Source organism: Nerophis lumbriciformis, linkage group LG19 (genome assembly GCF_033978685.3).
Source record: "Nerophis lumbriciformis linkage group LG19, RoL_Nlum_v2.1, whole genome shotgun sequence".
In the NCBI taxonomy this organism is placed as follows: Eukaryota; Metazoa; Chordata; class Actinopteri; order Syngnathiformes; family Syngnathidae; genus Nerophis; species Nerophis lumbriciformis.
Genome location: NC_084566.2, coordinates 31720879 through 31748002, shown reverse-complemented (window position 1 = coordinate 31748002; position 27124 = coordinate 31720879). Strand labels below are relative to the sequence as shown.

The 27124-nt window shown below is 40.3% G+C and overlaps 2 protein-coding genes across 6 annotated transcripts in view; one reads left to right on the top strand and one right to left on the bottom strand.

The window, feature by feature from the left end:
* Positions 1–2513, top strand: part of ak5 (adenylate kinase 5) — a 102502-nt gene extending 99989 nt beyond the window's left edge. The window contains exon 14 of the mRNA XM_061978921.2: positions 2343–2513. Within this exon, the coding sequence (XP_061834905.1) occupies positions 2343–2420 (78 nt within the window). The 3' untranslated portion in view covers positions 2421–2513. The remainder of the gene's footprint in view (positions 1–2342) is intronic.
* A 2688-nt stretch (positions 2514–5201) lies between these two features.
* Positions 5202–27124, bottom strand: part of zzz3 (zinc finger, ZZ-type containing 3) — a 49631-nt gene continuing 27708 nt past the window's right edge. For all 5 annotated transcript variants that reach the window (XM_061978925.2, XM_072915238.1, XM_072915239.1 and 2 more), the window contains 5 exons: positions 24441–24536; positions 24212–24361; positions 18643–18777; positions 18475–18575; positions 5202–6524 (listed from right to left, as the gene is read on the bottom strand). In XM_061978925.2, the coding sequence (XP_061834909.1) occupies positions 6380–6524; positions 18475–18575; positions 18643–18777; positions 24212–24361; positions 24441–24536 (627 nt within the window). In that variant the 3' untranslated portion in view covers positions 5202–6379. The remainder of the gene's footprint in view (positions 6525–18474; positions 18576–18642; positions 18778–24211; positions 24362–24440; positions 24537–27124) is intronic.

Sequence of the window (27124 nt, the reverse complement as noted above, 5' to 3'; positions counted from 1 at the left end):
GATTTTCATATTTTTTTCTACTTGTTTAGCCCAAATTGCTCAAATCAACTTCAGACCTAAATAAAATAGCAAAACACAACTTTTTTTACCTTTTAAATTCCCATTTGATCTAATTATGTCAGGTTGTTTTTTTTCCAAATTTGCATAAAATTAGTTACCCTCATTAACCCTTACCCAAAAAACCAAACAATGCATCAAATTTTGTTTTATTACTCAACTTATGAATATTCAGGGATGATTTTTTTTCCCCTTTAATATTTACTCAATGAATGAAAGCTATTTTTTGCAAATGTCTGAAAAAAATGACATAATTAGGTTAGCAGCAATTCAAAAGGTTAAAATAAAAATAAAAACATGACATGTTTGCTAGTTTCATTCAGGACTGAAGTTGATTAAGCAAAAAAAAAAAATTCCAAAAATGGTTTTATACACTGCCAAAGTATCGTTGATGTAAGTAAGAATTTAAAATACAAGTATTTAAATTGAACAAAAAAACCCTCTTACAGGAAATAATTAGTCCATTGGGAGGAATACAAAACCCAAAACCAGTGAAGTTGTCACGTTGTGTAAATGGTAAATAAAAACAGAATACAATGATTTGCAAATCCTTTTCAACTTATATTCAATTGAATAGACTGCAAAGACAAGATATTTAATGTTCAAACTGAGAAACAATTTTTTTTTTTTTCAAATAATCATTAACTTAGAATTTAATGGCAGCAACACATTGCATAAAAAAAGTTGGCACAGGAGCATTTTTACCACTGTGTTACATGGCCTTTCCTTTTAACAACACTCAGTAAACGTTTGGGAACTGAGGAGACACATTTTTTTAAGCTTCTCAGGTGGAATTATTTCCCATTCTTGCTTGATGTACAGCTTAAGTTGTTCAACAGTCCGGGGGTCTCCGTTGTGGTATTTTAGGCTTCATAATGCGCCACACATTTTCAATGGGAGACAGGTCTGGACTGCAACCAGGCCAGTCTAGTACCCGCACTCTTTTATTACGAAGCCACACTTTTGTAACACATGCAGAATGTGGCTTGGCATTGACTTGCTGAAATAAGCAGGGGCGTCCATGAAAAATACGTTGCTTGGATGGCAACATATGTTGCTCCAAAACCTGTATGTACCTTTCAGCATTAATGGCGCCTTCACAGATGTGTAAGTTACCCATGTCTTGGGCACTAATACACCCCCATACTATCACAGATGCTGGCTGTTCAACTTTGCGCCTACAACAATCCGGATGGTTCTTTTCCTCTTTGGTCCGGAGGACACGACGTCCACAGTTTCCAAAAAAAAATTTGAAATGTGGACTCGTCAGACCACAGAACACTTTTCCACTTTGCATCAGTCCATCTTAGATGAGCTCGGGCCCAGCGAAGCTGACGGCGTTTCTGGGTGTTGTTGATAAATGGCTTTGGCTTTGCATAGTAGAGTTTTAACTTGCACTTACAGATATAGCGACCAACTGTAGTTATTGACAGTGGTTTTCTGAAGTGTTCCTGAGCCCATGTGGTGATATCCTTTACACACTGATGTCGCTTAATGATGCAGTACCGCCTGAGGGATCGAAGGTCACGGGCTTAGCTGCTTACGTGCAGTGATTTCTCCAGATTCTCTGAACCTTTTGATGATATTACGGACCGTAGATGGTGAAATCCCTAAATTCCTTGCAATAGCTGGTTGAGAAATGTTTTTCTTAAACTGTTCGACAATTTGCTCACGCATTTGTTGACAAAGTGGTGACCCTCGCCCCATCCTTGTTTGTGAATGACTGAGCATTTCATGGAAGCTGCTTTTATACCCAATCATGGCACCCACCTGTTCTCAATTAGCCTGTTCACCTGTAGGATGTTCCAAATAAGTGTTTGATGAGCATGCCTCAACTTTCTCAGTCTTTTTTGCCACTTGTGCCAGCTTTCTTGAAACATGTTGCAGGCATCAAATTCCAAATGAGCTAATATTTGCAAAAAAATAAAGTTTCTCAGTTCGAATGTTAAGTATCTTGTCTTTGCAGTCTATTCAATTGAATATAGGTTGAAAAGGATTAGTAAATCATTGTATTCTGTTTTTATTTACCATTTACACAACGTGACAACTTCACTGGTTTTGGGGTTTGTAGAACTAAAGTTGTAGGACAAAAAAAGTCCCCAATAGACTCTTGGGGGATAATACTGTAATAATAATAATAATAAAAATGATCAATCATAATATTCTAGCTATTTAGTGACAATAACAGTTTTACATATCTAAACATTTTTTTTACAGTGAGCATTTTCTTGAAGATAATAAAGAGAAGTAATAATAATAATAATAACCATTTTCTCTTTGTGCAGGTTGATGCTGAGAGATCACCCGATGAAGTGTTTGCTCAGATTTGCCAGGTGATGGAGACCTCCTGTCACACATTCTGAATGACTCTCTCTCACACACACACACACACACACACACACACACACACACACACACACACACACACACACACACACACACACACAAGCACACACGCACACTTTATCCATCCAGTGTTGTGCATGTTCCAGTTGATGTTCTCCTGGTTGTCGCCTCCATCTCTCTCTCTCTCTCTCTCTTCCACACGCTGAGTGAGCGAGGGGAGGTCAAAGGTGACTGACACCTCCTGCTGTTCTCCTGCAGTGCAACTCAGACTGCTCACATCTTCTGGTTATGTATCGTAAAAAAAAAAGCATGCACGGCTCCCAAATCAAGCTTTATTGCCTCTTTTGTGCGCTCGCTGATGAAAAAACAGCTCATTAGTGTGTATGCAAGCTTGCTAACTCATATTTATTTCAATAAATACTCTACATTTTCATGGCTGGACTTCTATTGTTTTCATGTTTGGTCTGTGAAGAAGTGAACTCACAGTTGTGTGGTCTTTATACGCGACGCTGAGAAAACTGGTGTGACGGCGCCCTCTGGTGGTCGCATAGCATAACGATAGTTTGCATGAGGTTTTTTTTTTAACTCGTTCTCTTTATACTCCGGACAGAAAATTAAATTTAGAAAGGTTATTCAGAATCAACATTTTCTAAATGTGCACAAAACTATGAAATAAAAAAAAAATTCCCACACTTGTTAATGTATTTTATTACAAAAGGTGCACTATAACCACACTGAGAAAAAGGGTATTATTTAAACAAAGTACTGTTTTTTTAAAGACCAGGGGTCCCCAAACGGATACAGCACGCCAGCGTCCAAAATCCAGCCCGCGGTTTAAAAAAAAAATAGTTTTTTTAAATTATTTTTTTCAAATCTGATCTTTCTAATCTATTTTCTACCTCTTGTTACTCAGTGTCTCCTAGCCACTTAGGCAAATCATATTGTCTAAAAAATGCATTTTCCCATTGATAACGTGACATCATCACGCTCTGAATAATTAATATATCCATCCATCCATCCATTTTCTACCGCTTATTCCCTTCGGGGTCGCAGGGGCGCTGGAGCCTATCTCAGCTACAATCGGGCGGAAGGCGGGGTACAACCTGGACAAGTCGCCACCTCATCGCAGGGCCAACACAGATAGACAACATTCACACTCACATTCACACACTAGGGACCATTTAGTGTTGCCAATCAACTTATCCCCAGGTGCATGTCTTTGGAGGTGGGAGGAAGCCGGAGTACCCGGAGAGAACCCACGCAGTCATGGGGAGAACATGCAAACTCCACACAGAAAGATCCCGAGCCCGGGATTGAACCCATGACTACTCAGGACCTTCGTATTGTGAGGCAGACGCACTAACCCCTCTGACACAGTGCTGCCCTAATTAATGTATATATATTATATATATATATATATATATATACATACACACACACACCGTATTTTTCGGAGTATAAGTCGCTCCGGAGTATAAGTCGCACAGGCCGAAAATGCACAATAAAGAAGGAAAAAAACATATACAAGTCGCACTGGAGTATAAGTCGCATTTTTGGGGGAAATGTATTTGATAAAAGCCAACACCAAGAATAGACATTTGAAAGGCAATTTAAAATAAATAAAGAATAGTGAACAACAGGCTGAATAAGTGTACGTTATATGAGGCATAAATAACCAACTGGTATGTTAACGTAACATATTATGGTAAGAGTCATTCAAATAACTATAACATATAGAACATGCTATACGTTTACCAAACAATCTGTCACTCCTAATCGCTAAATCCCATGAAATCTTATACGTCTAGTCTCTTACGTGAATGAGATAAATAATATTATTTGATATTTTACGCTAATGTGTTAATAATTTCACACATAAGTCGCTCCTGAGTATACTGTGAATTATAGTCCGAAAAATATGGTATATATATATATATATATATATATATATGTATGTGTGGGAAAAAAATCACAAGACTATTTCATCTCTACAGGCCTGTTTCATGAGGGGGGGTACCCTCAATCATCAGGAGATTTTAAAATCTCCTGATGATTGAGGGTACCCCCCCTCATGAAACAGGCCTGTAGAGATGAAATAGTCTTGTGATTTTTTTCCCACACATACATATATTGCGCTCTACTACGGTATCGAGCACTATTTTTTGGATAACCTTATTAAGACATATATATATATATATATATATATATATATATATATATATATATATATATATATACATATACACTGTTGCGTTTGCACCAATTGTTCCTCCCAGGGAATTCAAGTTTCTGGTCGTCGCTCCCAAGCTCTTTACGACACTTAAAGCTGAGGAAAAGAACCACCAGAGACAGAATAGGTATTTTGTAATATATTTGCAAAGCTTTGTAAATATAAATGAGACCAGTCCAGCATAGAACATTCAATCACGCAGCTAAGATGGTCTGATCTAAAAAATGGAAACCTTCTCTTCTATAAAGTCTCTCTCCCTCCCACCCTCGTTGTCTTGTCTTTCCAGCCCAAACACATGCCCATTGTCCTCCGCATCTGGACAGAAGAATAGATAAGAAGAAGGAGTATCTCTCTTTCTTACATTCCATACCCAAGGTTAGCACACAGTATTTGCAGACAACCAAAAGACCACAATTGGAAGAAAAACACTAGCTGTTTTGTAATATATTTATGAAATTAAAGAAGTAACACTTAAATACGGATATATGTAAATATCTGCCTCTGACAATTCACATATATATAATATATATATATATATATATATATATATATATATATATATACACATATATATATATATATATATATACACACACACACATATAACCCAGCCCGCAGCCAATTTTTTTTTAACCTAATGGGGCCCCCGCATCAAAAAGTTTGGGGACCCTTGTTTTAGACCATATAAAAAGTATGTAAGTATACATTTGTATTTTTAAAAGCCGTATTCTTACAATTATAAAATATTTTATGGAATAAAGCTCAAATATTTAGTAATAAACACTGGAGGCAAAACTAATCTTTAAATAAAGCAGTTTTTTTTAAAGACAACTAAGAAAATGTTTGGTTGATGTGACAATGCAAAACAATGAAGAGCAAAATCATGTATTTAAATAAATGGTGTATTTAATAAAGGTAGACAAAGGTGTAGAAAAACTATTTTCACATACTTTTATTTTCTCTAGCATTTTTTTGTACAGGAACTTTTAGTCTTTACATAAAGAACAGACTTTTATACACAAATACTGAAGCAGGGGGTCAAAGAGATGACGTGTCTAGTCAAGCACAAACTGAATCTATGTGTGTGAATAAAAAGTGGTGTTCCACCGTGGAGCGCCACCTCAAATCTGTTTTAAATAGATGAATAAAATGACCATCAAAACAAAGACTGTCTTGTTTTTTCCCCTCAACTGGCAAACAACAACTAGCGCCGACTACTGGCCACCATAAACGCTCGGTTGTGAATGAGAGGAAGAAACCATGAGATGGATTTGACACGTTTGACCACAGGAGAGAGGAAGAGGAGGCAGGCGTCTGAAATGTGAGACGTGACACAGTTAGCTCATAAGCGGTTGACGATGCCATCATCGCACATGGAGGTGAGTGCGGACAACCACGGAGGGGAGGAGCCTTCTGGAGTCGGGAATGTTAGCGTGCCTTCAGTTAGCTTTTGTCTTTAAAAAAAGTGTTTTCAAATTACAGATCCGTTGATTAACCTGGCTGAAGTGGAGCGGGAGGTGGAGGACCGTCATAGACCACCAGCAGCAGCAGCAGCAGCACTGAAGCCGCTGCCTTCCTGCCTGCCTGCACCGCCTTCCTGCCTGCACCGCCTTCACCGCCTGCCTGCTGACGTTGAAGCCTGGCGGCGGGATAAAGCGCTTGTCTTGGACTTGGACGATGGAGCCATGCACAGTCGCCTGTGGGACACGTGGAGAGAGCCTGGAGCTACGGGCGCCTGCCGCTCTGTCATCTGTTGGCCGGGAAGTAGTTTGGGTCCAAGTAGTTGTAGCTGGTGCTCTGCGGCAGGCAGTAGTCCCGGTCCAGGAATGTGTCCGCCTGGTACACCGCCTCCAAGCGGTGGTCGGGCACGTGGGTGTCCGTCTTCAACAAGCTGGCAAAAAGAGGAGAAGATATCTGTCAGAGAGCTCTTCTGTCAAACACAAAGACTTAAAGCAGGGGTGCTCATTACGTCGATCGTGATCTACCGGTCGATCTCGGAGGGTGTGTCAGTCGATCACCAGCCAGGCATTAAAAAAATAGTCCTAAAAATGAGCGATCATAAATCTTCACTATGACGTCACTTTCGTCACTTGATTGACATTCACGGCACCCGAGGGTCTTCTGAGATGACGCTGGCTGCTGCCAGCTCATTAAAATTATCGACTGGAAGGCGAGAAACACTTTATTTCAACAGACTCTGGCGCCGTACCTGTCGTCAAAACTCCAAAGACCGACTGCACAGTTGCACAATAAAAGCTCTGCTTCATCCTGCCTGCGCTACCAAAACAAGAGTCTCAGAAAGCTGGCGTGCACAAGCTAGCAAGCTACGGAGTTTGCCGACAATGTATTTCTTGTAAAGTGTATACAAAGGAGTGCGGAAGCTGGACAAATAAGATGCCAAAAACCAACCACTTTCATGTGGTATTGGACAGAAAGGAGGACTTTTTTTCTCTTCCATTCGAAAATGCGGACATTATCATCACCACTGTCTGATTCCAATCAATGCAAGTCATCACAATCAGGTAATACACCAACTTATATTCTTGTCTTCATGAAAGAAAGGAATCTATATGTGTTAAACATGCTTGTATTATCTTTAACCACCTTTAACTTGTTAACAATATTAACTATATGTGTTAAACATGCTTGTATTATCTTTAACCACCTTTAAGTTGTTAACAATATTAACTATTTGTGTTAAACATGCTTGTATTATTTTTAACCACCTTTAACTTGTTAACAATATTAACTATATGTGTTAAACATGCTTGCATTATCTTTAAACACCTTTAACTTGTTAACAATATTAACTATATGTATTAAACCTACTTGTATTATCATTAAACACCTTTAATGTATTAACAATATTAACTATATGTGTTAAACATGCTTGCATTATCATTAAACACCTTTAACTTGTTAACAAAAACATATATTTCATAAATAAGTAAATATAAATTATATATATGAATGAGGTAGATCCCCACGACTTGATCAATTGAAAAGTAGCTCGCCTGCAGAAAAAGTGTGAGCACCCCTGACTTAAACTAATGAGAGATCCTCTGAACCATGATGTCATTTGTGATGAAATACCGTATTTTTCGGAGTATAAGTCGAAAAAGGGTATTCTTTAAACAAAGTCGCAACTGCCAAAAATGCATAATAAAAAAGGAAAAAAACATATAAATCGCACTGGAGCCTGGCCAAACTATGAAAAAAACTGCGACTTATAGTCCAAAAAATACGGTAGACCAATAAAAAGACAAAAACGTTATCCATGGATTCAAAGACAAATAATTGTTCATTATTAGTATCAACATGTCAGCTTCTTCTTGATACATGATGCCGTTCGCTCCATTTTTCACCGCCATAAGAAAATACTGCAATGTTTTCATGGGTGGTTAGGTCAGTGTTTTTCAACCTTTTTTGAGCCGAGGCACATTTTTTGCGTTGAAAAAATGCGGAGGCACACCACCAGCAAAAATCATTAAAAAATGAAACTCGACTGACAGTAAAAAGTCGTTGTCGCAATTGTTGGATATGACTTTAAACCATAACCAAGCATGCATCAATATAGCTCTTGTCTCAAAGTAGGTGTACTGTCACCACCTGTCACATCACACCCTGTGACTTATTTGGACTTTTTTGCTGTTTTCCTGTGTGTAGTGTTTTAGTTCTTGTCTTGCGCTCCTATTTTGGTGGCTTTTTCTCTTTTTTTTGGTATTTTCCTGTAGCAGTTTCATGTCTTCCTTTGAACGATATTCCCCGCATCTACTTTGTTCTAGCAACTAAGAATATTTCAGTTGTTTTTATCCTTCTTTGTGGGGACATTGTTGATTGTCATCTCATGTTCGGATGTACATTGTGGACGCCGCCTTTGTTCCACAGTAAGTCTTTGCTGTCGTCCAGCATTCTGTTTTTGTTTACTTTGTAGCCAGTTCAGTTTTAGTTTTGTTCTGCATAGCCTTTTCTAAACTTCAATGCCTTTTCTTCGGGGCACTCGCCTTTTGTTTATTTTTCATTTAAGCATTAGACACTTTTTTTACCTGCACACTGCCTCCCGCTGTTTCCGACATCTACAAAGCAATTAGCTACCGGCTGCCACCTACTGATATGGAAGAGTATTACACGGTTACTCTGCCGAGCTCTAGACAGCACCGACACTCAACAACAACACATCATTTGCAGACTATAATTACTGGTTTGCTAAAAATATTTTTAACCCAAATAGGTGAAATTAGATTATCACCCACGGCACACCAGACTGTATCTCACGGCTAGTGTGCCGCAGCACAGTGGTTGAAATACACTGGGTTAGATAATAATGGTCAGAATAATTGTATCTAAGTTATCACAAAACGTTTGTGTTGCCATGAGTTCCCAGCGAGAAGAAAAGAGCTGTCTTTGATCCTACCAAGAAGAAGGCTTGTAAAACTCCACTGTGTAGGGTGGGAAGCAACATGAAGGTGTTCTGTTTTTTTGATGTATTTTAATCAAAAGAAAGATATTGTCTTGACCCGAGATCTACAAAGCGAAGAGGAAGCAGGACCTGACTCCCCTCCAGGGACTTCTTCTTTGAACTGTTTTACAAGCTTTTCTTTGAACTGTTCTGTAACCAAAGGCGATGGCTGTTTACGACCCCCTTCCTTAGAAACAGCTGTTGCCATGTAATCAGGGAAAGTCCAAATAAAAGAGGAGGCATACTATCTTTCGTCAGGAGCGTGGTGAGGCTGTACAAAGAGTACAGTCCAGACGTCCCTCTTCAATTGAGCCACATTTAATTATGTCTCTGTTTAATTCCTTGCTTCTTGTCTTGTTTAATAGATGTCATCAGTGTTTGAACCTGACAATAATATTAATGGATTAGATTGATGTAACGCTTTTGTCTAGACACTCAAAGCGCTTCACAGAGAAGCGAGAACCCATCATTCATTCATTCACACTGGTGGTGGTAAGCTACATTTGTAGCCACAGCTGCTCTGGGGTCGACTGACTGAAGCGGGGGGACGGTGTGGCACAGTTGGGAGAGTGGCCATGCCAGCAACCTGAGGGTTCCTGGTTCGATCCCCACCTTCTACCAACCACGTCACGTCCGTTGTGTCCTTGAGCAAGACACTTCACCCTTGCTCCTGATGGGTCGTGGTTAGGGCCTTGCATGGCAGCTCCTGCCATCAGTGTGTGAATGTGTGTGTGAATGGTTGAATGTGGAAATAGTGTGAAAGCGCTTTGAGTACCTTGAAGGTAGAAAAGCGCGATACAAGTATAACCCATTTAGGCATTTAAGCGTTGCTGCCAGTTTGCACCTACGGCCCCACCACCTATCATTCATCCACCAGTGTGCGTGACACTGGGGGAAAGGGTGAAGTGTCCTGCCCAACGACACAACTGCAGTGATTTGGATGGCAAAAGACAGGGAGCGAACCCACAACCCTCAAGTTCCTGGCACGGCCGTTCTACTCACCACGCCATGCCGCCCCTGCTACCCCTGCTTGAGCCAATCATACATTTAAACATTTGTGGTGTGAAACATGTATAATAAATGAAAAAACACAAAAATATAGCATTATTTTGTGTAACGATTGTACTCTCATGAAATGATCCATCAAAGCGCAATTTAATTCCCACTTTCACTGGATTCATGGACAAGGGCAGAACCTACTCAGTGGCATAGTGGTTAGAGTGTCCGCCATGAGATCGGTAGGTTCTGAGTTCAAACCCCGGCCGAGTCATACCAAAGACAATAAAAATGGGACCCATTACCTCCCTGCTTGGCACTCAGCATCAAGGGTTGGAATTGGGGGTTAAATCACCAAAAATTATTCCCGAGCGCGGCCACCGCTGCTGCTCACTGCTCCCCTCACCTCCCAAGGGGTGATCAAGGGTGATGGGTCAAATGCAGAGAATAATTTCGCCACACCTAGTGTGTGTGTGACAATCATTGGTACTTTAACTTTTTTAACTTTCCTAACAGAGAGCATGTCTCGCCAAAACACCGGCAAGATAAGTTGCCACTTGATGGAAAAAAGTCTCCAGCCTATTTAGCACAGTGGATAGCTGTTAGTCCTGCCCGCGCAACTCCGACGTCAAAGGGCGTAAGAATGATTTCAATATTGGGGGGTAGGGGGGAGGACCGGTCATCCACAAAGACTGAGCAAAAATATGTCATATAGGAATTAACTATTCACCGCAAAATATTTACAGAAAGCTATGTCAAATTACTAACTTTTTGACATGAAAAACCCCACAAATAATGTAAAAAAAACAACAAAAACAAACAAAAAAAAACATGGTGTTTACTTTTGTTATATTGATTTAAAACACAAAGCCGTTTGGGCGATGAAGATAAAGAATAATAAAGAAGTTTTGTTCTTCTCTAACAACAGCATGTGGTTCAATGCCACAGTTTGGCCGACTAAAATAAAAAGTGGCGATACCTCTCACATATACCGTATTTTTCGGACTATAAGTCGCAGTTTTTTTCATAGTTTGGCCGGGGGTGCGACTTATACTCAGGAGCGGCTTATGTGTGAAATTATTAACACATTACCATAAAATATCAAATAATATTATGTAGCTCATTCACGTAAGAGACTAGACGTATAAGATTTCATGGGATTTAGCGATTAGGAGTGACAGATTGTTTGGTAAACGTATAGCATGTTCTATATGTTATAGTTATTTGAATGACTCTTACCATAATATGTTACGTTAACATACCAGGCACGTTCTCAGTTGGCTATTTATGCCTCATATAACGTACACTTATTCAGCCTGTTGTTCACTATTCTTTATTTATTTTAAATTGCCTTTCAAATGTCTATTCTTGGTGTTGGCTTTTATCAAATACATTTCCCCCAAAAAATGCGACTTATACTCCAGTGCGACTTATATATGTTTTTTTCCTTCTTTGTTATGCATTTTCGGCCGGTGCGACTTATACTCCGAAAAATAAGGTACACAAGCTTCGAAGGTGCCTCACTGACAACTCAGCGTGCTGATACTTTACAGCTAAACATTACATGACAAAACATTTTAGCTCGTCAGAACCAGCTTTGTTGGCCAAGTATGTTTGCCAAACAAGCACTAAAATTGGCCCTAGTGTGTGAATGTTGTCTGTCTATCTGTGTTGGCCCTGCGATGAGGTGGCGACTTGTCCACGGTGTACCCCGCCTTCCACCCGACTGAAGCTGGGATAGGCTCCAGCACCCCCCGCCACCCCGAAAGGGACAAGCGGTAGAAGATGGATGGATGGATGGAATATGACTTGTGCTCATTGTTGAATGTAAAAAAACTAATTCTAAAGATTAACTTAAAATAAAAACAAGGACTTGACTACCTAATATGTGCAAGGCTAATAAATAATAGTGCAGTGGTGACTAGAGCAAAGAAAAAAGCTGATGGTGTGAACATGAGTTGGTACATTCACGGTGATAGATTAGTTCCAGAGTTATTTCACAGCGTTCACCAGAGTGATATCCTGAGGGAAGAGACTGTTCTTGACCGGGTTGAGCTCCAGATGGTTCAGACTGCACCACAGAGCCAGCTGTTCCACCTTCCATCTGTAAAGTGATTGCTGATGGTGGGGTCACCTGGGAGCTTCAAGAGCTTTACAGAAGGATCCCCTGAGGTGCAGTCGTTGGTGTAGAGGGAGAAAAGCAGTGGGGAGAGAACACACCCCTGCGGAGCGCTAGTGCTGATGCTCCCCAGCCTAACCTGTTGCCTCCTGTCAGTCAGGAAGTTTGTGACCACCACCAGGTGGAGGCCGGCTTTGTGAGCTGGGTGAGTTTGTAGTACAGGATATCCGGGGAGATGGTGTTAAATGCAGAGCACAAGTCCACGAACAGGTTTCTAGTATAGGTCCCTGGGGAGTCTAGGTCAGGGGTCGGCAACCTTTACCAGTCAAAGAGCCATTTTGATCAGTTTCACAAATTATAGAAAACAATGGGAGCCGCAATTTTTTTTTGAAATTTTAAATGAAATAACACTGCTTACAAAGTTGTTTTTTTTTGCTTTGTGCTATGTATAAACCAGTGGTCTCAGACACGCTGCCCACACCTTTATATGGAATTTGAAAGCTGGTGCAGCACGGAGGTTTTAAATGAATGGCGCTTGTCAGCGTCATGCGTGCCGTGATGGTACAGCATATAGCACCCACTACAACCAGCGTGCCTGATCAGCCACATGTTGTATGAGGCTTCCGCTTGCTCACGTGGGTGACAGCAAGGCATACTTAGTCAACAACCACACAGGTTACACTGACGGTGGCGGTATAAAAAAACAAAACTTTAACACTCTTACTAATAACGCGCCACACTGTGAACCCACACCAAACAAGAATGACAAACACATTTCGGGAGAACATCTGCACCGTAACACAGCATAAACACAACAGGACAAATACACAGAATCCCATGCAGCCCTAACTCTTCCGGGATACATTATACACCCCCCGCTACCAAACCCCGCCCACCTCAACCGATGCACAGAGGGGGTGGGGGGGGTTTATGTGTGAGGGAGCAGGGTTGGGGTGGGGGCGGGGTTTGGTGGTAGCAGGGGTGTATAATGTAGCCCGGAAAAGTCAGGGCTGCATGGGATTCTGGGTGTTTGTTCTGTTGTGTTTATGTTGTGTTAAGGTGCAGATGTTCTCCCGAAATGTGTTTGTCATTCTTGTTTGGTTTTGGTTCAAAGTGTGGCGCATTATTAGTAAGAGTGTTAAAGTTGTTTTATATGGTCACCGTCAGTGTAACCTGTGTGGCTGTTGACCAAGTATGCCTTGCTGTCACGTACGTGTGCAAGCAGAAGATGTATATTGTATAACAAGTGTTGGGCTGGCACGCTGTTAATACAGATTGTAGAGGGTGCCAAATGTTGTACCATCATGGCACGCCCTTATTATAGCTGTAAGGGTGAAAATCGGTGAATATTAATCCCAGGAGTTTTCTGCGAGAGGCACCGAAATTCGGAAGTCTCACGGGGAAATTGGAGGGTTCAGCAAGTAAGCTGCTGAGCCGCATCAGAGTGATCAAAGAGCCGCATGCGGCTCCGGAGCCGCGGGTTGCCGACCCCTGGTCTAGGTGATGCAGGATGTGGTTCAGTCCCATGTTGACTGCATCCTCAACCGACCAGTTTGCCCAAAAAACTGCCAACTAAAGGGGGTCCAGCAGGGCTGTTCAGCAGGGGGCCTGTGATATGGCGCAGCACCAGTCTCTCAAAGGACTTCATGACCACTGGGTCAGGGCTTCGGGTCTGTAGTAATTGAGTCCTATGATGGCCGGTTTCTTTGGGACTGGGATGATAGTGGAGCCTTTGAAGCAAGAGGGCACTTCGCACAGCTCCAGTGATGAGTTGAGGATCTGCGTGAAGATGGGGGCCAGCTGCTTACACAGATTCACAGGCAGGAGGGGGCAGACCGTCTGGTCCTGAAGCCTTTCTGATCTTTTGTTCTTGGAAAAGCTGGCACAAATCATTTTCACAGATTTTCAGTGCATGTGGGGATTCGGGGGAAAGGGGGAGGCAGTTGGTGAGCTGGGTGATGGTTGTGAATAGGCAATAGGTTGTATTCACCTGACCTCCCGTCCGGCTCATTAAATGTGTGAGACTCAAAGTGGTGGTTAAGTGTTCTGGGCGGTATTTTGCTTTCCTCAAAGATAAAGGCCCTATACTTGGGTTAATTTAGGCTCTTGGAACAGTTCAAATCACGAAAAGGATAAAAGTTTCTTCAGAGTTCCTAGAGAAGTAATCAAGAAGGGCAAAAGATGTCAAGATTTTACAAAACAACAAATTTGCACACACTCCAGTGCAAGGGAGCAGAGTCAAAAACCGCACAAGTTTGCAGTGATCACTTTGTTAAAGGTTTGTTTGATATACTTTCAACTTTTATAATTTCACATTTAGTAATTATTATAATATTATTATTTGTATTTTATCTTGTTCTTAAAACATATTTTTGCTACGAGTATTTCAGTAATAGGTTAAAAGAAAGCGAATGCGAACAAAACCAAAAAGAGTTAAGCTTTTACCAAAGGCAAGGATCATAAATAAAGCTTTCAGCACATACTGACATATTGACATTTATAGTTCTATTTTGATAAAGACGAGGAAAAACACATGTACTTGTAACGGTCCGTGCAACAAGAAGGCGACAATCATGGCCATGCAGTTACATGACCACTTCTGTCTTCTTTCACAACAAACCAGGGGCCGTATTTATCAAGCGTCTTAGAGTGCCATTTTACTTAAGTCCTGACAATTTGCGAAATTTTGTCCTACTCTCAAACTTAAGAATAAAAGCTATTTATCAACTTTCTTAAGTCTAAGAATCACTCCTACTCTCAACGATATTTAAGAGACCTTCAGAAGTGTCCTAAGTGGTTAAGAGTTGCCAGCGGGGGATGGCACTGAGGCGAGAGAGACGTGCGCGAACGTTCAGGGAGCGGAAGGATGTCCTGGCTTTGTTTGATGACGAGCAGCTGATCAAACGGTATCGTTTAGACAGAGCGGGTATTGTTTTTGTCACAGATTTATAATAAGGGGCGTCATCTCATCAGCAACATCACACAGCAGAACTTTCACAGCAGAACTAAAGGTCATCACAATGCTTCGATATCTCGCCACTGGGAAAATGAATTGGAAAGAAAAGGAAACATTTATTTTTGATTCATTGCCAATATTGTTTGTTTGTTTTGTATTATTTTGTAGTTTATTGTCAAAATATACACTCCCATTGTCCACTTAAATATTTCTAAGATATTTCTTTATTCTTAGACAAGGGATTCCCTTCCGTGATTGGTCATTTCTATGGACACAGAAATGACGTCACCTAAAATTCCGTTTACGGCACATAGTAATGTCGTAATTCAGCTCTGAGTGTGACACTTAAGATTCTGTCCTACACTTCGCTGAAAGTGTGAGTAAGACGCTTGATAACTAACTTTTAAGTGCAGCTTTCAGCGAAGAATTTCTTTACTCATAAGTCAACTCTTAGCAGACTTCTTAGGAGTAATTCTAAGACGCTTGATAAATACGGCCCCTGGTCTTTAGTGTTATCACCGATTATCTCTATGAGTGGTCAACATAAAAACAGTGAATCATGGCTATCAAGTGCTACAGTAGTTTGTTTACAAGTAAAGTCGCAAAGTTAAATCATGAAATGCAATCTTACCCAAGCAAAAACAATGCATCATTTGTTCAGAAGAGTCTTGATATCAATGTCCTTGACCCAGCCACACACAAAGAAGTTGTAGACCTCCATGATTTTTCAAGTTTAAATCTGTTTTGTCGTGTAGACTGACATCTGGAGCATCAGATAGTTCGACATGTCTGGGAACGCAACCGACGGATAATCCTTGAGATCACTCGACAAATCTTTTTTTGATAACATATAGGGATTAATTATATTGCATAGGTTGATTTTATACTCTTATCTGCTTTTAGTGGCAAAACCTAGGCTCCTTGCATACTCAGTTCGCACACAGTAGCCACGTTGGTTTGGTGAACCACTACTTTATTTTACTTCCGTTCAAAAGTCGCGTGACTGAATACCACCGGGAGAAGCTGTTCAGGTCCACAGCCAGTGTATTGTTACCTACAGGGTGGTTTGTGGGTTTCCTGTAGTTGGTGACCTCTCCCAGCCTTTTCCAAACTGCTGAGGGGTTGTTTGTTAGCTTAAAGGCTTTGTTTTAACTTCTCAATGTTGTTCCTTAAACAGGACCCAGTCCCCACTCCTGTAGGCGTCCTCCTTGGCATGACGCATGTTTCCTCTCCTCAACACTCTCAAGAGTCAGAACAGGTGAGTGAAGAAGCGTCCATGCAGTGAATGAAAGCAAATGAAAGGAAAATCAAATATTATTCTCCTCTACAGTATACTTTCTTGGTGGGATAACTGCATCTGTCTCCAATATTGTCCACACCTGATATTGTCCACACCTGTCACCATCTAATAACAGCAGTGCAGTTATAAACGTATGCCAAGACTCCATGGAAATGAAGCAAGTGAAATGAAGTGAAACGGAGCGATCGGCTGCAGCAACCCCGGGAAAATTGTGTTGATTCATTTTCTACCACGTGTCCTTCTTGGGGTCGCGGCGGGGCTGGAGCGTATTCCAGCTGAACTGGGGCGTAAAGCAGGCTACACCCTGGACAAGTCGGCACTTCATCGCAGGGCCAACACAGATAGACAACATTCACACTCATATTAGGGCCAATTTAGTGTTGCAAATCATGGTAATGTTAATACTAATAATTTTAATCTTTCAGTTTGACAGGATGATGGGAGTTTTGTGCTCATACACAATGGCCTCTGGCGTGAGCGGTCGCATGCTTCACAGGGCTATTCTCTGCCTCAATGGTTGTGGAAGTGTTTTAATTTGATATGCAGCAGAGCCTGCTTTTTAAATGTTAATACCACCCACAATCACCCTCATTTAATCATGGCAGACAAAATTGTGATCGAAATTCAAATTCCATTAATTGTGTTGTTCTATGTCAAAGCGAGAGCTAATCTGTATAATAATACAAAAAAAACCCTAAAAGATCTGACAAAGTGAGAGTTTATCGATGTGGTACCTGTGAGTTCCCCCCTGTTGACTTTGGCCCCTTGGCTTTGTACGTTAAGCCCATGGTCACCAACCTGGGCTTTCGTATTGACAGTGATTTTAAATTGGACCGTCAGAATGGCACAGTGGTGAAAGACAGCTTTTTTTTTTATTTACGTCAGCTGGCCAAGGTTAAAAACCTTCTTTCTAGGCAACAGTTCCAGACAGTAATCCATGCTTTTATCACATCTCGGCTGGATTACTGTAACTCTTTGTATTTTGGAATTAGTCAATCCTCCCTCTCACGTCTGCAGCTGGTCCAAAATGCAGCTGCCCGACTTTTAACTAACACAAGAAAAAGAGAGCACATTACTCCTGTTTTAGCCTCCCTCCACTGGCTGTCTGTGTCTTTTAGAGTTCATTTTAAAATTATTTTACTTGTTTTTAAATCCTTACGTGGTCTTGCCTCACCTTACCTCTCTGAGCTGCTCCACCTCTATGCCCCCACCCGGTCCCTCAGGTCAGCTGATCAGCTGATCCTGGAGGTACCCAAATCAAAGCGCAAGCTTCGAGGGGACAGGGCCTTCTCTGTTGCGGGTCCCACACTCTAGAACCATGTCCCTCTCCATGTGAGACAGATCCCTACTTTGGCTACTTTTAAGACCCTTCTTAAAACCCATTTTTATTCACTGGCTTTTAACCCAGCATGAGCTTTAAACTGTTTTTAACTTTTTTAACTGCTTTTTATCTAACAAATTGTTCTTAGGATAATTTGTATTTGATTTTTCAATGTGTATTTTACTTCTGTTTTAAATGTTATTTTTTAGTCTGTCCTTTGCCTCTATTTCTTTGTGGTGTACAGCCCTTTGTTCTTCAACTGTGGTTGTTTTTAAAGGGCTTTATAAATAAAGTTGGTATGGTACGGTATTATATACTGAATCGATATTTCATATATTTAAAAGATGCCGATCAAGTTACGATTATTTTACCCAGCCTTACTAACCAGCAAAGAAGGACAACAATATCAGTCAGAGTGGGATCTTGTCTGAGGACTACAACTGACATGTCCCAACTTATCTGTGCAGTGAAGTGTACTAACGACTCTCCTCTACGGGCAGTCAGCAGAGTACAAACAATCACTTTTGTCTGGCAGTGTCGTTAGTGCTTCACTCCAGTCCTGCAGGTGGCGACGAGGATGCAAACTAACCACCACGATAGTAAACAAGATTTCTTTTGACGGTGTCAATCAATGTTTTCTTTGCAAGACGATTGTTTTGGAGTAGAAAGTAAAGTTGATTATCATCTCACCAGTCAGAGCAGTTGGAGCAGAAATCCACAGAGTTGTCCTGTGGACAATCCCGACAGTGCCATCGCACTCCTTGGATAGGCTCCATGCCGCACATGTCACACTGCAAATACACACGTCAGTGACACATTTGTGAGGTCACCAGTATGCATCACGCGCCATGCAAGCACCTTGAAGCCAATGTGTCGCACCGCAGCTTTATCTTCGTGGATCTCCTGGATCTTCCGCTTCTTCAGCCGCTTCAGCTCCAACAGTTCTTTGTACTCGGGCAGGTTTCTCAGCTCTGCTGGGACGCCATCTTCATCCTGCCAACACAAATCAACTATGAGAGGACTGACAGGCACGTTAAAAATGTTGAAGTTTCCTTTAAATGTTCAGATGTCCATATGTGCACCCAAATTGTAAAGTCGTACGCGTCCTACAGGGATCATTATTGGATGTACCCTAACTGTCCCTTCGCCTCCTGTTGCTATGGCGACAGCAGAGGTGTCAACGCTGCAATAAAATGTGAAGGTGTGACTTTTATATCCAGCAAAAGCATGGATCGTGTTTTCGAGTGGTGATATTTTGCATGAAGTTTAAAAACAAAAATAATTTTTCTAGAGGAGATGAAAAAACAATGATTCACGGCAGAATGTTTGCATTGAATGCAAAAGGTGTTTGGAGGCGCTCGGAATTACATCTTGTCACATTGCGGACAGATGACTTAAAGTTTGCTTCAAACTGTGCAATCTAATAAAAAGTTAGCTTTGATGCTACACAGCTGTCACGCCTACGTAACAGATTGAATTAGTCTCAATTAGTCGCTGGATGCGCAATCAAATAAACGCCTCACTTTGTACCTCAGATCATAAAACCTTGAGGTGCCTTTGTACACTACCCCAGCTCACGCCTCCCCCTCCAAACCTCCTTCTGCAGCATCCATTCATCCATTTTCTACCACTTGTCCCTCTCGGGGTCGCGAGGGTGCTGGAGCCTATCAGTTTCAAGTAAATGTAACTTCACATCACAGCAACATGAACCGTATAGGTTGGGATTGATCAGCTTTTCGTACAATATTTCCTTCGAGTATACAACTGCAATAACACTTTTACAGCTCTCTTTAATTGCCATTGTTCGCTTGCCACAAAGGAAGTAACAGGCTAAATTGCTGGCGAGGGTTGTGGTTGCCTTAGTATTTAGGCAGAGAACTGCTGGTCATGCACTCAACCTCGACAGAAGGACGAAGTTTGGAGGGGACAACCAGGGGCGTAATTAGTCATTTGGGTGCCCAAGACAAACCTAGTAATTGAGGCCCTCCACATACAAAAACAACATGTTGAAACTACCATGCAGGCTACATATTAAAGCATCACTGATCCCAGCACCTTAACTAGTTAAAGTACCGTACCAATGATTGTCACACACACACACTAGGTGTGGCAAAATTATTCTCTGCATTTGACCCATCACCCTCTGGGAGGTGAGGGGAGCAGTGAGCAGCAGCAGTGGCCACGCCCGGGAATCATTTTTGGTGATTTAACCCCCAGTTCCAACCCTTGATGCTGAGTACCAAGCAGGGAGGTAATGGGTCCCATTTTTATAGTCTTTGGTTTGACTCGGCCTGGGTTTGAACTCACAACCTATTGATGTCAGGGCAGACACTCTAACCACAAGGCCACTGAGTAGGTACAAGGCCGCTGAGTAGGTCTATCTACTGATAGGAACTAAGAATGCTCAAAATAATCGATCGAAATCAAAATCACAATTTATTTATTCAAATTCTAAATCAATCCATTGCAAATATTTTTTTTCTTATGAATACATTTTTGGATCAAAAACATTAAATAACTATTATTGATATTATTGTTATTGATACTGTTCCTTTTATTCATTATAGGTTTTCCTTTTTTTAGTAATGTATTTAATAAGTATTGTATAGCATTAAGGGTTTCCCCCAGCTTGCCAATATACTCACATCATTACATACTTTGCATAATTGTCGATGATGCATACATATTTGTGACGGCTTCAAAATCTCATGGTACGATATTATCACGATATTAAGGCCACGGTACGATATTACTGCAGTATATGTTCAAAACAAAGATTTGAAAATATTAGTGTGTAAAATGAAGTAGCAGGAATGTTTAGAATGAACAGACTTACAGTAATTGAACACAAATATAATGCTCAAATGTTGTAATCATATTTATTACTACAAACATGTATTTATAAATGCAAATAATTGTACAAGAACATCTATTTCCAATATTTTTAAAAAAACAAAAAAACTTACAGTTGATGTGTTAAAAGTGACAATGTAAACATCCAGTGTAACAAGTATAAAACAATAATGTTCACTTTACTTTCTTTCAACTTTTACTTTATTAGAAGCAGTGTCCTCTGAAGAGGACATGTTTTTATTTCAGTTTGGAAAATGATGTTTCTTAGAAAAGTTAACCCAAAATGTAAGTTTTAATCATGTCAATACCTCACAAACGAATGCTTAGCTCCACTGGCTTCATCTTTTGTGGGTGACAGTTTATATATGGTGGCGACTTGTCTAAGTCCCCACCCCGAGACATCGAGGTAGGCACGCGGTAGGAAAGGATGGATGGATTAAGGATTTATCAAGTAGCTTTTCAGTTTACTCGTATTTCTCGCGATGTACTTTTTTTGGTGTGATTTTCCTGTGCGCTGCATCGTGACCAGCTGGCTGTGTCGCCTTGGAAACGCTCGAGACAAAATTGGCGCGCGTTGCAATGCAGAAGGCAGACTTTCTTACCTTCGCCAAATATGTTGACCTGGCTTGTTTGTGTGTTTGTTAGCAACATAACTCAAACAGTTACAGGCGGATTTTGATATGTATTTCAGGAAATGTGAACAATTCCTCTCATCTACTACGAGCCTTCAGTTCCTGCTTACGACGTTCCACGCTGCGCAAATGATTCTGGGAGTTTATTTTCAGACCGAGCCAACGCTAACGTGCCAGAAAGAAACTACACTCCCAAGTTTTTTTTTGATACTGTCACACGTCACGGCATTATTGTGAAGACTCTGAAACTGCAATACCGCGGTATCGACAATACCTTTACATCCTTAGTTATAGGGTAGTCCCGATACCAATATTTTGGTACCACTACCAAAATGTATTTCGATACTTTTTAAAATAAAGGGCACCACAAACAAATGTCATTACTGGCTTCATTTTAAAATCTTACAATACATTAAACATATGTTTCTCACTGCACTCAAATAATTTTAGAAGAGTAAAATGAAATTAAGTCATTAAATACACTTTTTATTGCACTCATATACAATTCTAAATTGTTCTTTATGAAATAAAGCATGCCATATTCTAGGATTATGGTGGAATAGAATAGAAAGATTTAATGACAGTGTATAAATGCATTATGATGTATGTTTGACACTCATGGTCCATACTTTACGAGAGAAAAAATCATTACTAAATACCAAAAACAATGCGGATAAAAGTACACAGCTAAGACATGTAGCAGTACACATTATTAAAAATAAAACACAAATTTGTGACAAAATTCAGTCTTTTACAAGTAGTTTAGGCTAAGTGGGCGGTTTTGACTGCGCAAATAATTGGCAACAAGCCACTGTGTGCGTGTCTACGTATCTATATGTGCACAGCGGGGGAGCTGGTTAACTACATTAGCTTTAAACTCCTTGTGCAGGTCTGGGTGATTGTTATTTAAAGTTTACCCAAGTTTGAAGCAAAGATTGTAATACTTTAATTCCACCTTTGGCAAGGCATGTTTTAAAGCAGTGCTTGCAGCACGGCACTTCCCTGTTTAAAGCGTCACCATTATCAGTTGTCTTTATTAACCAGTAGAATTGCCATTCTTCCTCTCCACACTCTTTTTGCTTGTATGCGCAGCTGTGTGTGTGTGCTGACACACTCAACATCATGCGCCTCCGCTCTGTACGTCATCGCCACACGGCAGCATGCGGATGACAAAAAGGTACCGTTATTTTTCAAAAGCAGTATAGTGCTGTTTTGAATTCATTGATAGGTTGATTGGCAACACTAAAATTGGCCCTAGCGTGTGAATGTTGTCTGTCTATCTGTGTTGGCCCTGTGATGAGGTTGCGACTTGTCCAGGCTGTACCCCGCCTTCCGCCCAAGTGCAGCTCAGGCTCCAGCAACCTCACGACCCCGTGAGGGACAAGCGGTAGAAAAATGGATGGATGGATAGTTCCGCGGTACTTTGTTAGTACCAGTATACCGTACAACCCTATCTAGTTATTAGTAATTAGTATTAACATATATTTTTCTTATATTATGTCATTTTGCTTTATTTTTATAATTATTACTGAACAATGTAACAAAGTCTGTATACCAGTGGCGGCTGCTGGTCTTTCAAGTAGGGAAGCTAATTTTCAGCTACTCTCTAAACATGAGTACAGTCTCCAATAACAGATAAAATATATAAAGATTTTAACACAGAACAACGAAATGAAAGTTTTAAAAATGCTCTGGGAGTGTTTTTTTTTATTTCAAAATCGCTCATTTTGCAGTCAAAAAAGAACTCAGCCTCAGACAGATCATCAAATCATCAGGCCAGCCGAGGCAACGTCCACTTCTCGTTCACTTCCAGAGAAGATCAGTGTCAGGTGCATTTCTAGTCAATATTGCGTAAATAATAGGTTATATATACACATCCATTTATACAATATATTACTTGAATTTGTTTTTGCATTAAAATATCCTCTTTTTTAAAAAGGTGTGGCAGCTTTCATTTTGCCACGATCAATTACACATAAGCGAAACCCTGGTATTTGTATGTCTATGAATATTCTCATTCATCCAGTTCATTGTAATCTCAGGGCATTCAATCAATTGCAACTGGACTGTTTGGTTTGTCTTAGATGTTAGGCCCCTCATCCAAATAGGATGGTCAGATGTAGTCTTAGACTTAGATTGGTCAGATGTAGTCTTAGACTTAGATTAGTCAGATCTAGTCTAGTGGCTGCTTCAAAAACCCCAAATATTTGTACTCCGAAATCAGGAGGGTGTGCCTGGGCAAAGATGGTTTCGCCCTATTGCAGAGAGAAAATGAACTGTTGAGATGCAAACAAGCAATCCCATTGTCAATGCCAACGACAGTTGAAGTGTAATTTCCCCTAGTTAGCATTGAGGGATTGAAAATATATATCCCGCCAAAAATAGTTGGAATCACCCACATGAGCATTCAATTAAACTGTAAACAAATGGCACAAATGAGCGTCTGTGGCCAGAATGTTTCTAACTCCTGTATGTCTTCTTAATTGCTTTGCAAATTTCGATCTTAAGTATTGTAAAGCTGGGGTCAGGATGGATTTTCGGGCAAATGCCTGCATTTGCCAAATGTTAAGTCATAGTGACTAGTGCAGTTAATTGCAAGCATTAAAAAGATAACTTCTACACCAATTTGAACTAAGTTGCTAATCAAAACAGCAACACCCAGCGAGGGATGTAAACTATTTCCGTTAGCGGTAATTTAGTCTTACTGCGTATTGTGACGAGTTTCCTGCATAGTATCAAACATGGTCTTGTCTTATGTGGATCTTAGAGGTCCAATAGACTGACCTGTAGTCACTCCACAATGTTGTGTCCATGCTCATGCTCCTGGGAACACAGCTTTAGTTGATGTTTCCCTGCATTTTTCCTTATTAGAGCACTTTATTTAGTTGTTGCTCTATTTGTGAGGACAAACACGGCCAAATAAGAAGAAAAAGCCGACAGACCGAGTCATCAGCAGACGCGTCCTGCATGCTGCTGTAATACACAGAGCGCTCGTCCTCATCGTCCATGTAAACCGGGGGCTCGTAGGAGGTGAGGAAAGTGGAGGGTCGGTAGAGGTGCTTGTTGAGGTGGTGTTGCCTCTTGCTGGAAGCCTAAGGAGCAAGACAGGAGCGCCCATTAATTAGCATCATATTCAACACACTAGATAGTTGTGAGTTGACTTCTGGGCACCTTTTTAGTGTACATGCATAGGTTGGGCGTTCTTCCAGGTACGGGAATTCCAGCTTTTGTCAATTTGATGAAGTACTTCTGCACCCTGCTGGCAACCTGTAATATTGTCAACAGAAGGACAGAGAAGGAGCTCACACGTGTGAATCACACAGGCGCCATGACCCGCAGTTTGTTTGTTGCCATAAGATGACCAACAAACAAGTCAATTGAGTGAACTACAAAACCTTGACTTTTGACCGCCACAAAGAAAGGAAAACATGATTGAAAAAAAATCGATTTGTTTGTGGAGGGATTCCCAGATTACTCATGAAACGGTCCACGGCCAACCCTCTCCAAAAATATCAGAATTGATGAATTTTGAAATTGTACACTGATAAATATATACTGTATCTTGAAGACAAACACTCAATACATACACGGTCACAATACTAGGCACACCCTCAGATTGGGACAGGTCTGCATAAAAAAACTTGTTTTATCAGCATTTATGGCACTGCATGTCATGGGCAAATAAATACAGTAACATCTATTTTATAGACACTGAGCAGGCGGTAGGGCATGAAAAGAGAAGCAATATACGGAAGCTCCAGCAGCAGCACTCGCTCAGCAAAGAGGGGAAGAAGGCCTGCTGATGTACTAAAAATGTCCACAAATGCATGTTCATCAATCTTTGACGTCACAAGTGGCCCACCAGAGTTTCCCCTTAATGTAATTGAATGTGGCGTGCCGCCACGGCCTTTTTATTACCGCCACACCTTGAAAATAAGTTGGTTTTTTTTAACTTGAAAACAAATTAAAGTAATGGAATGTAATGTAGCCCCCAGAATAAATCAAAGATGTGACGCTGTTTTTAACTTTTATTCCCAATCTTACGATAACAAACAGCACAATTCCAACAGGTTTTACCTCTCATGCAAAAACTCATGTCTTGTGAGTCTGCGCTTCCCCCGACACACTTCCTCATTCTCCGCCAATCACCTTTCAGGCAGTGTTTGCAACCATGGGAAAAACTGACATCAAATCCAAACCAAAAACATTAACTGGTTGTTACAGTATGAATTGATTTTTTATATATATATATATATATATATATATATATATATATATATATATATATATATAGCCTATTATTTGTAAACTATTGACAAGTGATGTACCGAAAACTTGACCACCGGAAAAATACTTGATCACCGAAAACCACGCTACCAAAACCGGATGTAAACTAAACGTACTCCATTGTGACTGTCTGGAACATTGTCAGCATGTCTGCAATGTGGACGACATTTTTATATATATTGCAGATATACCAGCGGACAGCCATCTACAAAATGTGCAAATATAAAGAGGACAATGGGGGATTTTAAGAAGAGAAAGTCCAACTCCAGCAACAGCGCGAAGCAAGTGGGATGTCATGCTCTTTGCAGCCTCTTTCGTCGGGGACATCGAGGGACAGAAGTTAAGAGTCTCTAAACACGAGTACACTTTATAATAACACCAGAAGAAGATGCTAGATTTGTTGCTAATTTCAATTTTTTTTTTTAAAGTCAAAAGTCTGGGAACATTTGAAACAATCTCAACAAAGTACATTGTACAAAAAGCAGCAACAATTGAAAATATGGCAAAATTATAAACAAAACAAAAAACAACAACAACAACAAAAAAAATATATATATATATATATATATGTTAATACTAATTCATAACAGATTTGTTTTAAATGTATATATACATTTTTGAGCCTTTTTAAAGAAAATCATATAGCAAATTATGAAAATTACTCGAAGATGTCATGGTGACCACGCCCATAACCACGCCCCCACCACCACAGGTATCTTGGCAGTTTAGGGAAAACCCTGTGTTAAAAAAATACTCCAAAACACAGTGTTTAGTGTCTTCCAAAACTGCATGCACGCTCACGCCAAAATGCATGAACCTTATGATTTGACACTTTGGATTTGTTTAACATAAATATTCAACATTTACAAGTCAGAAACTACAACATTTAACATCAAATCCATTAGAATGGACAATTAATCAAATATTAATTTTGATTATGGCTTAACACGATCATAAAAATATTTTAATTGGAAAAAAACGATTAATGGGCCATGAAACATGCAAGCAAATTCCGGAGCTTGTGACGTTGAAACTGATGAGGAACGAATAAGTGAAAACAAGACCACGTCTACTAGAAGTTTAGGATGTCAGCATGGCTGTTACTTTTTATTATTTTATTTGTTCTTTAAAGTACATTTATTGATTTATGAGTTATCAAATCAAATCAAATCAACTTTATTTATAAATGGTAGTACAATAGCACATAATAAGTAAATGTTGAAAAAACGAATGACTAATCATGTTTTTAATTGTGATTACAATATCAATCCAAATGATCGTGATTATTATTTTTGCCATAATCGTCCTAAAATCCATCAAATAAAAAATGTAAGTTGTATGCACAGTGCAGCCAAGGGCCATTTTTGGCCCACTGCTTGATTTGTAATGGCCTTCTGCATAGTCTAAAAATAAAATGAAGTCATTATTAATGAGATACAGTATACAGGTATGCACCAGTTAGTTTGGTCTTCTATAAAACAAAACTAAGATGTCGTTGTTTCGTTTAATACGTTAGTATGTCCATCCATCCATCAATTTTCTACCGCTTATTCCCTTCGGGGTCGCTG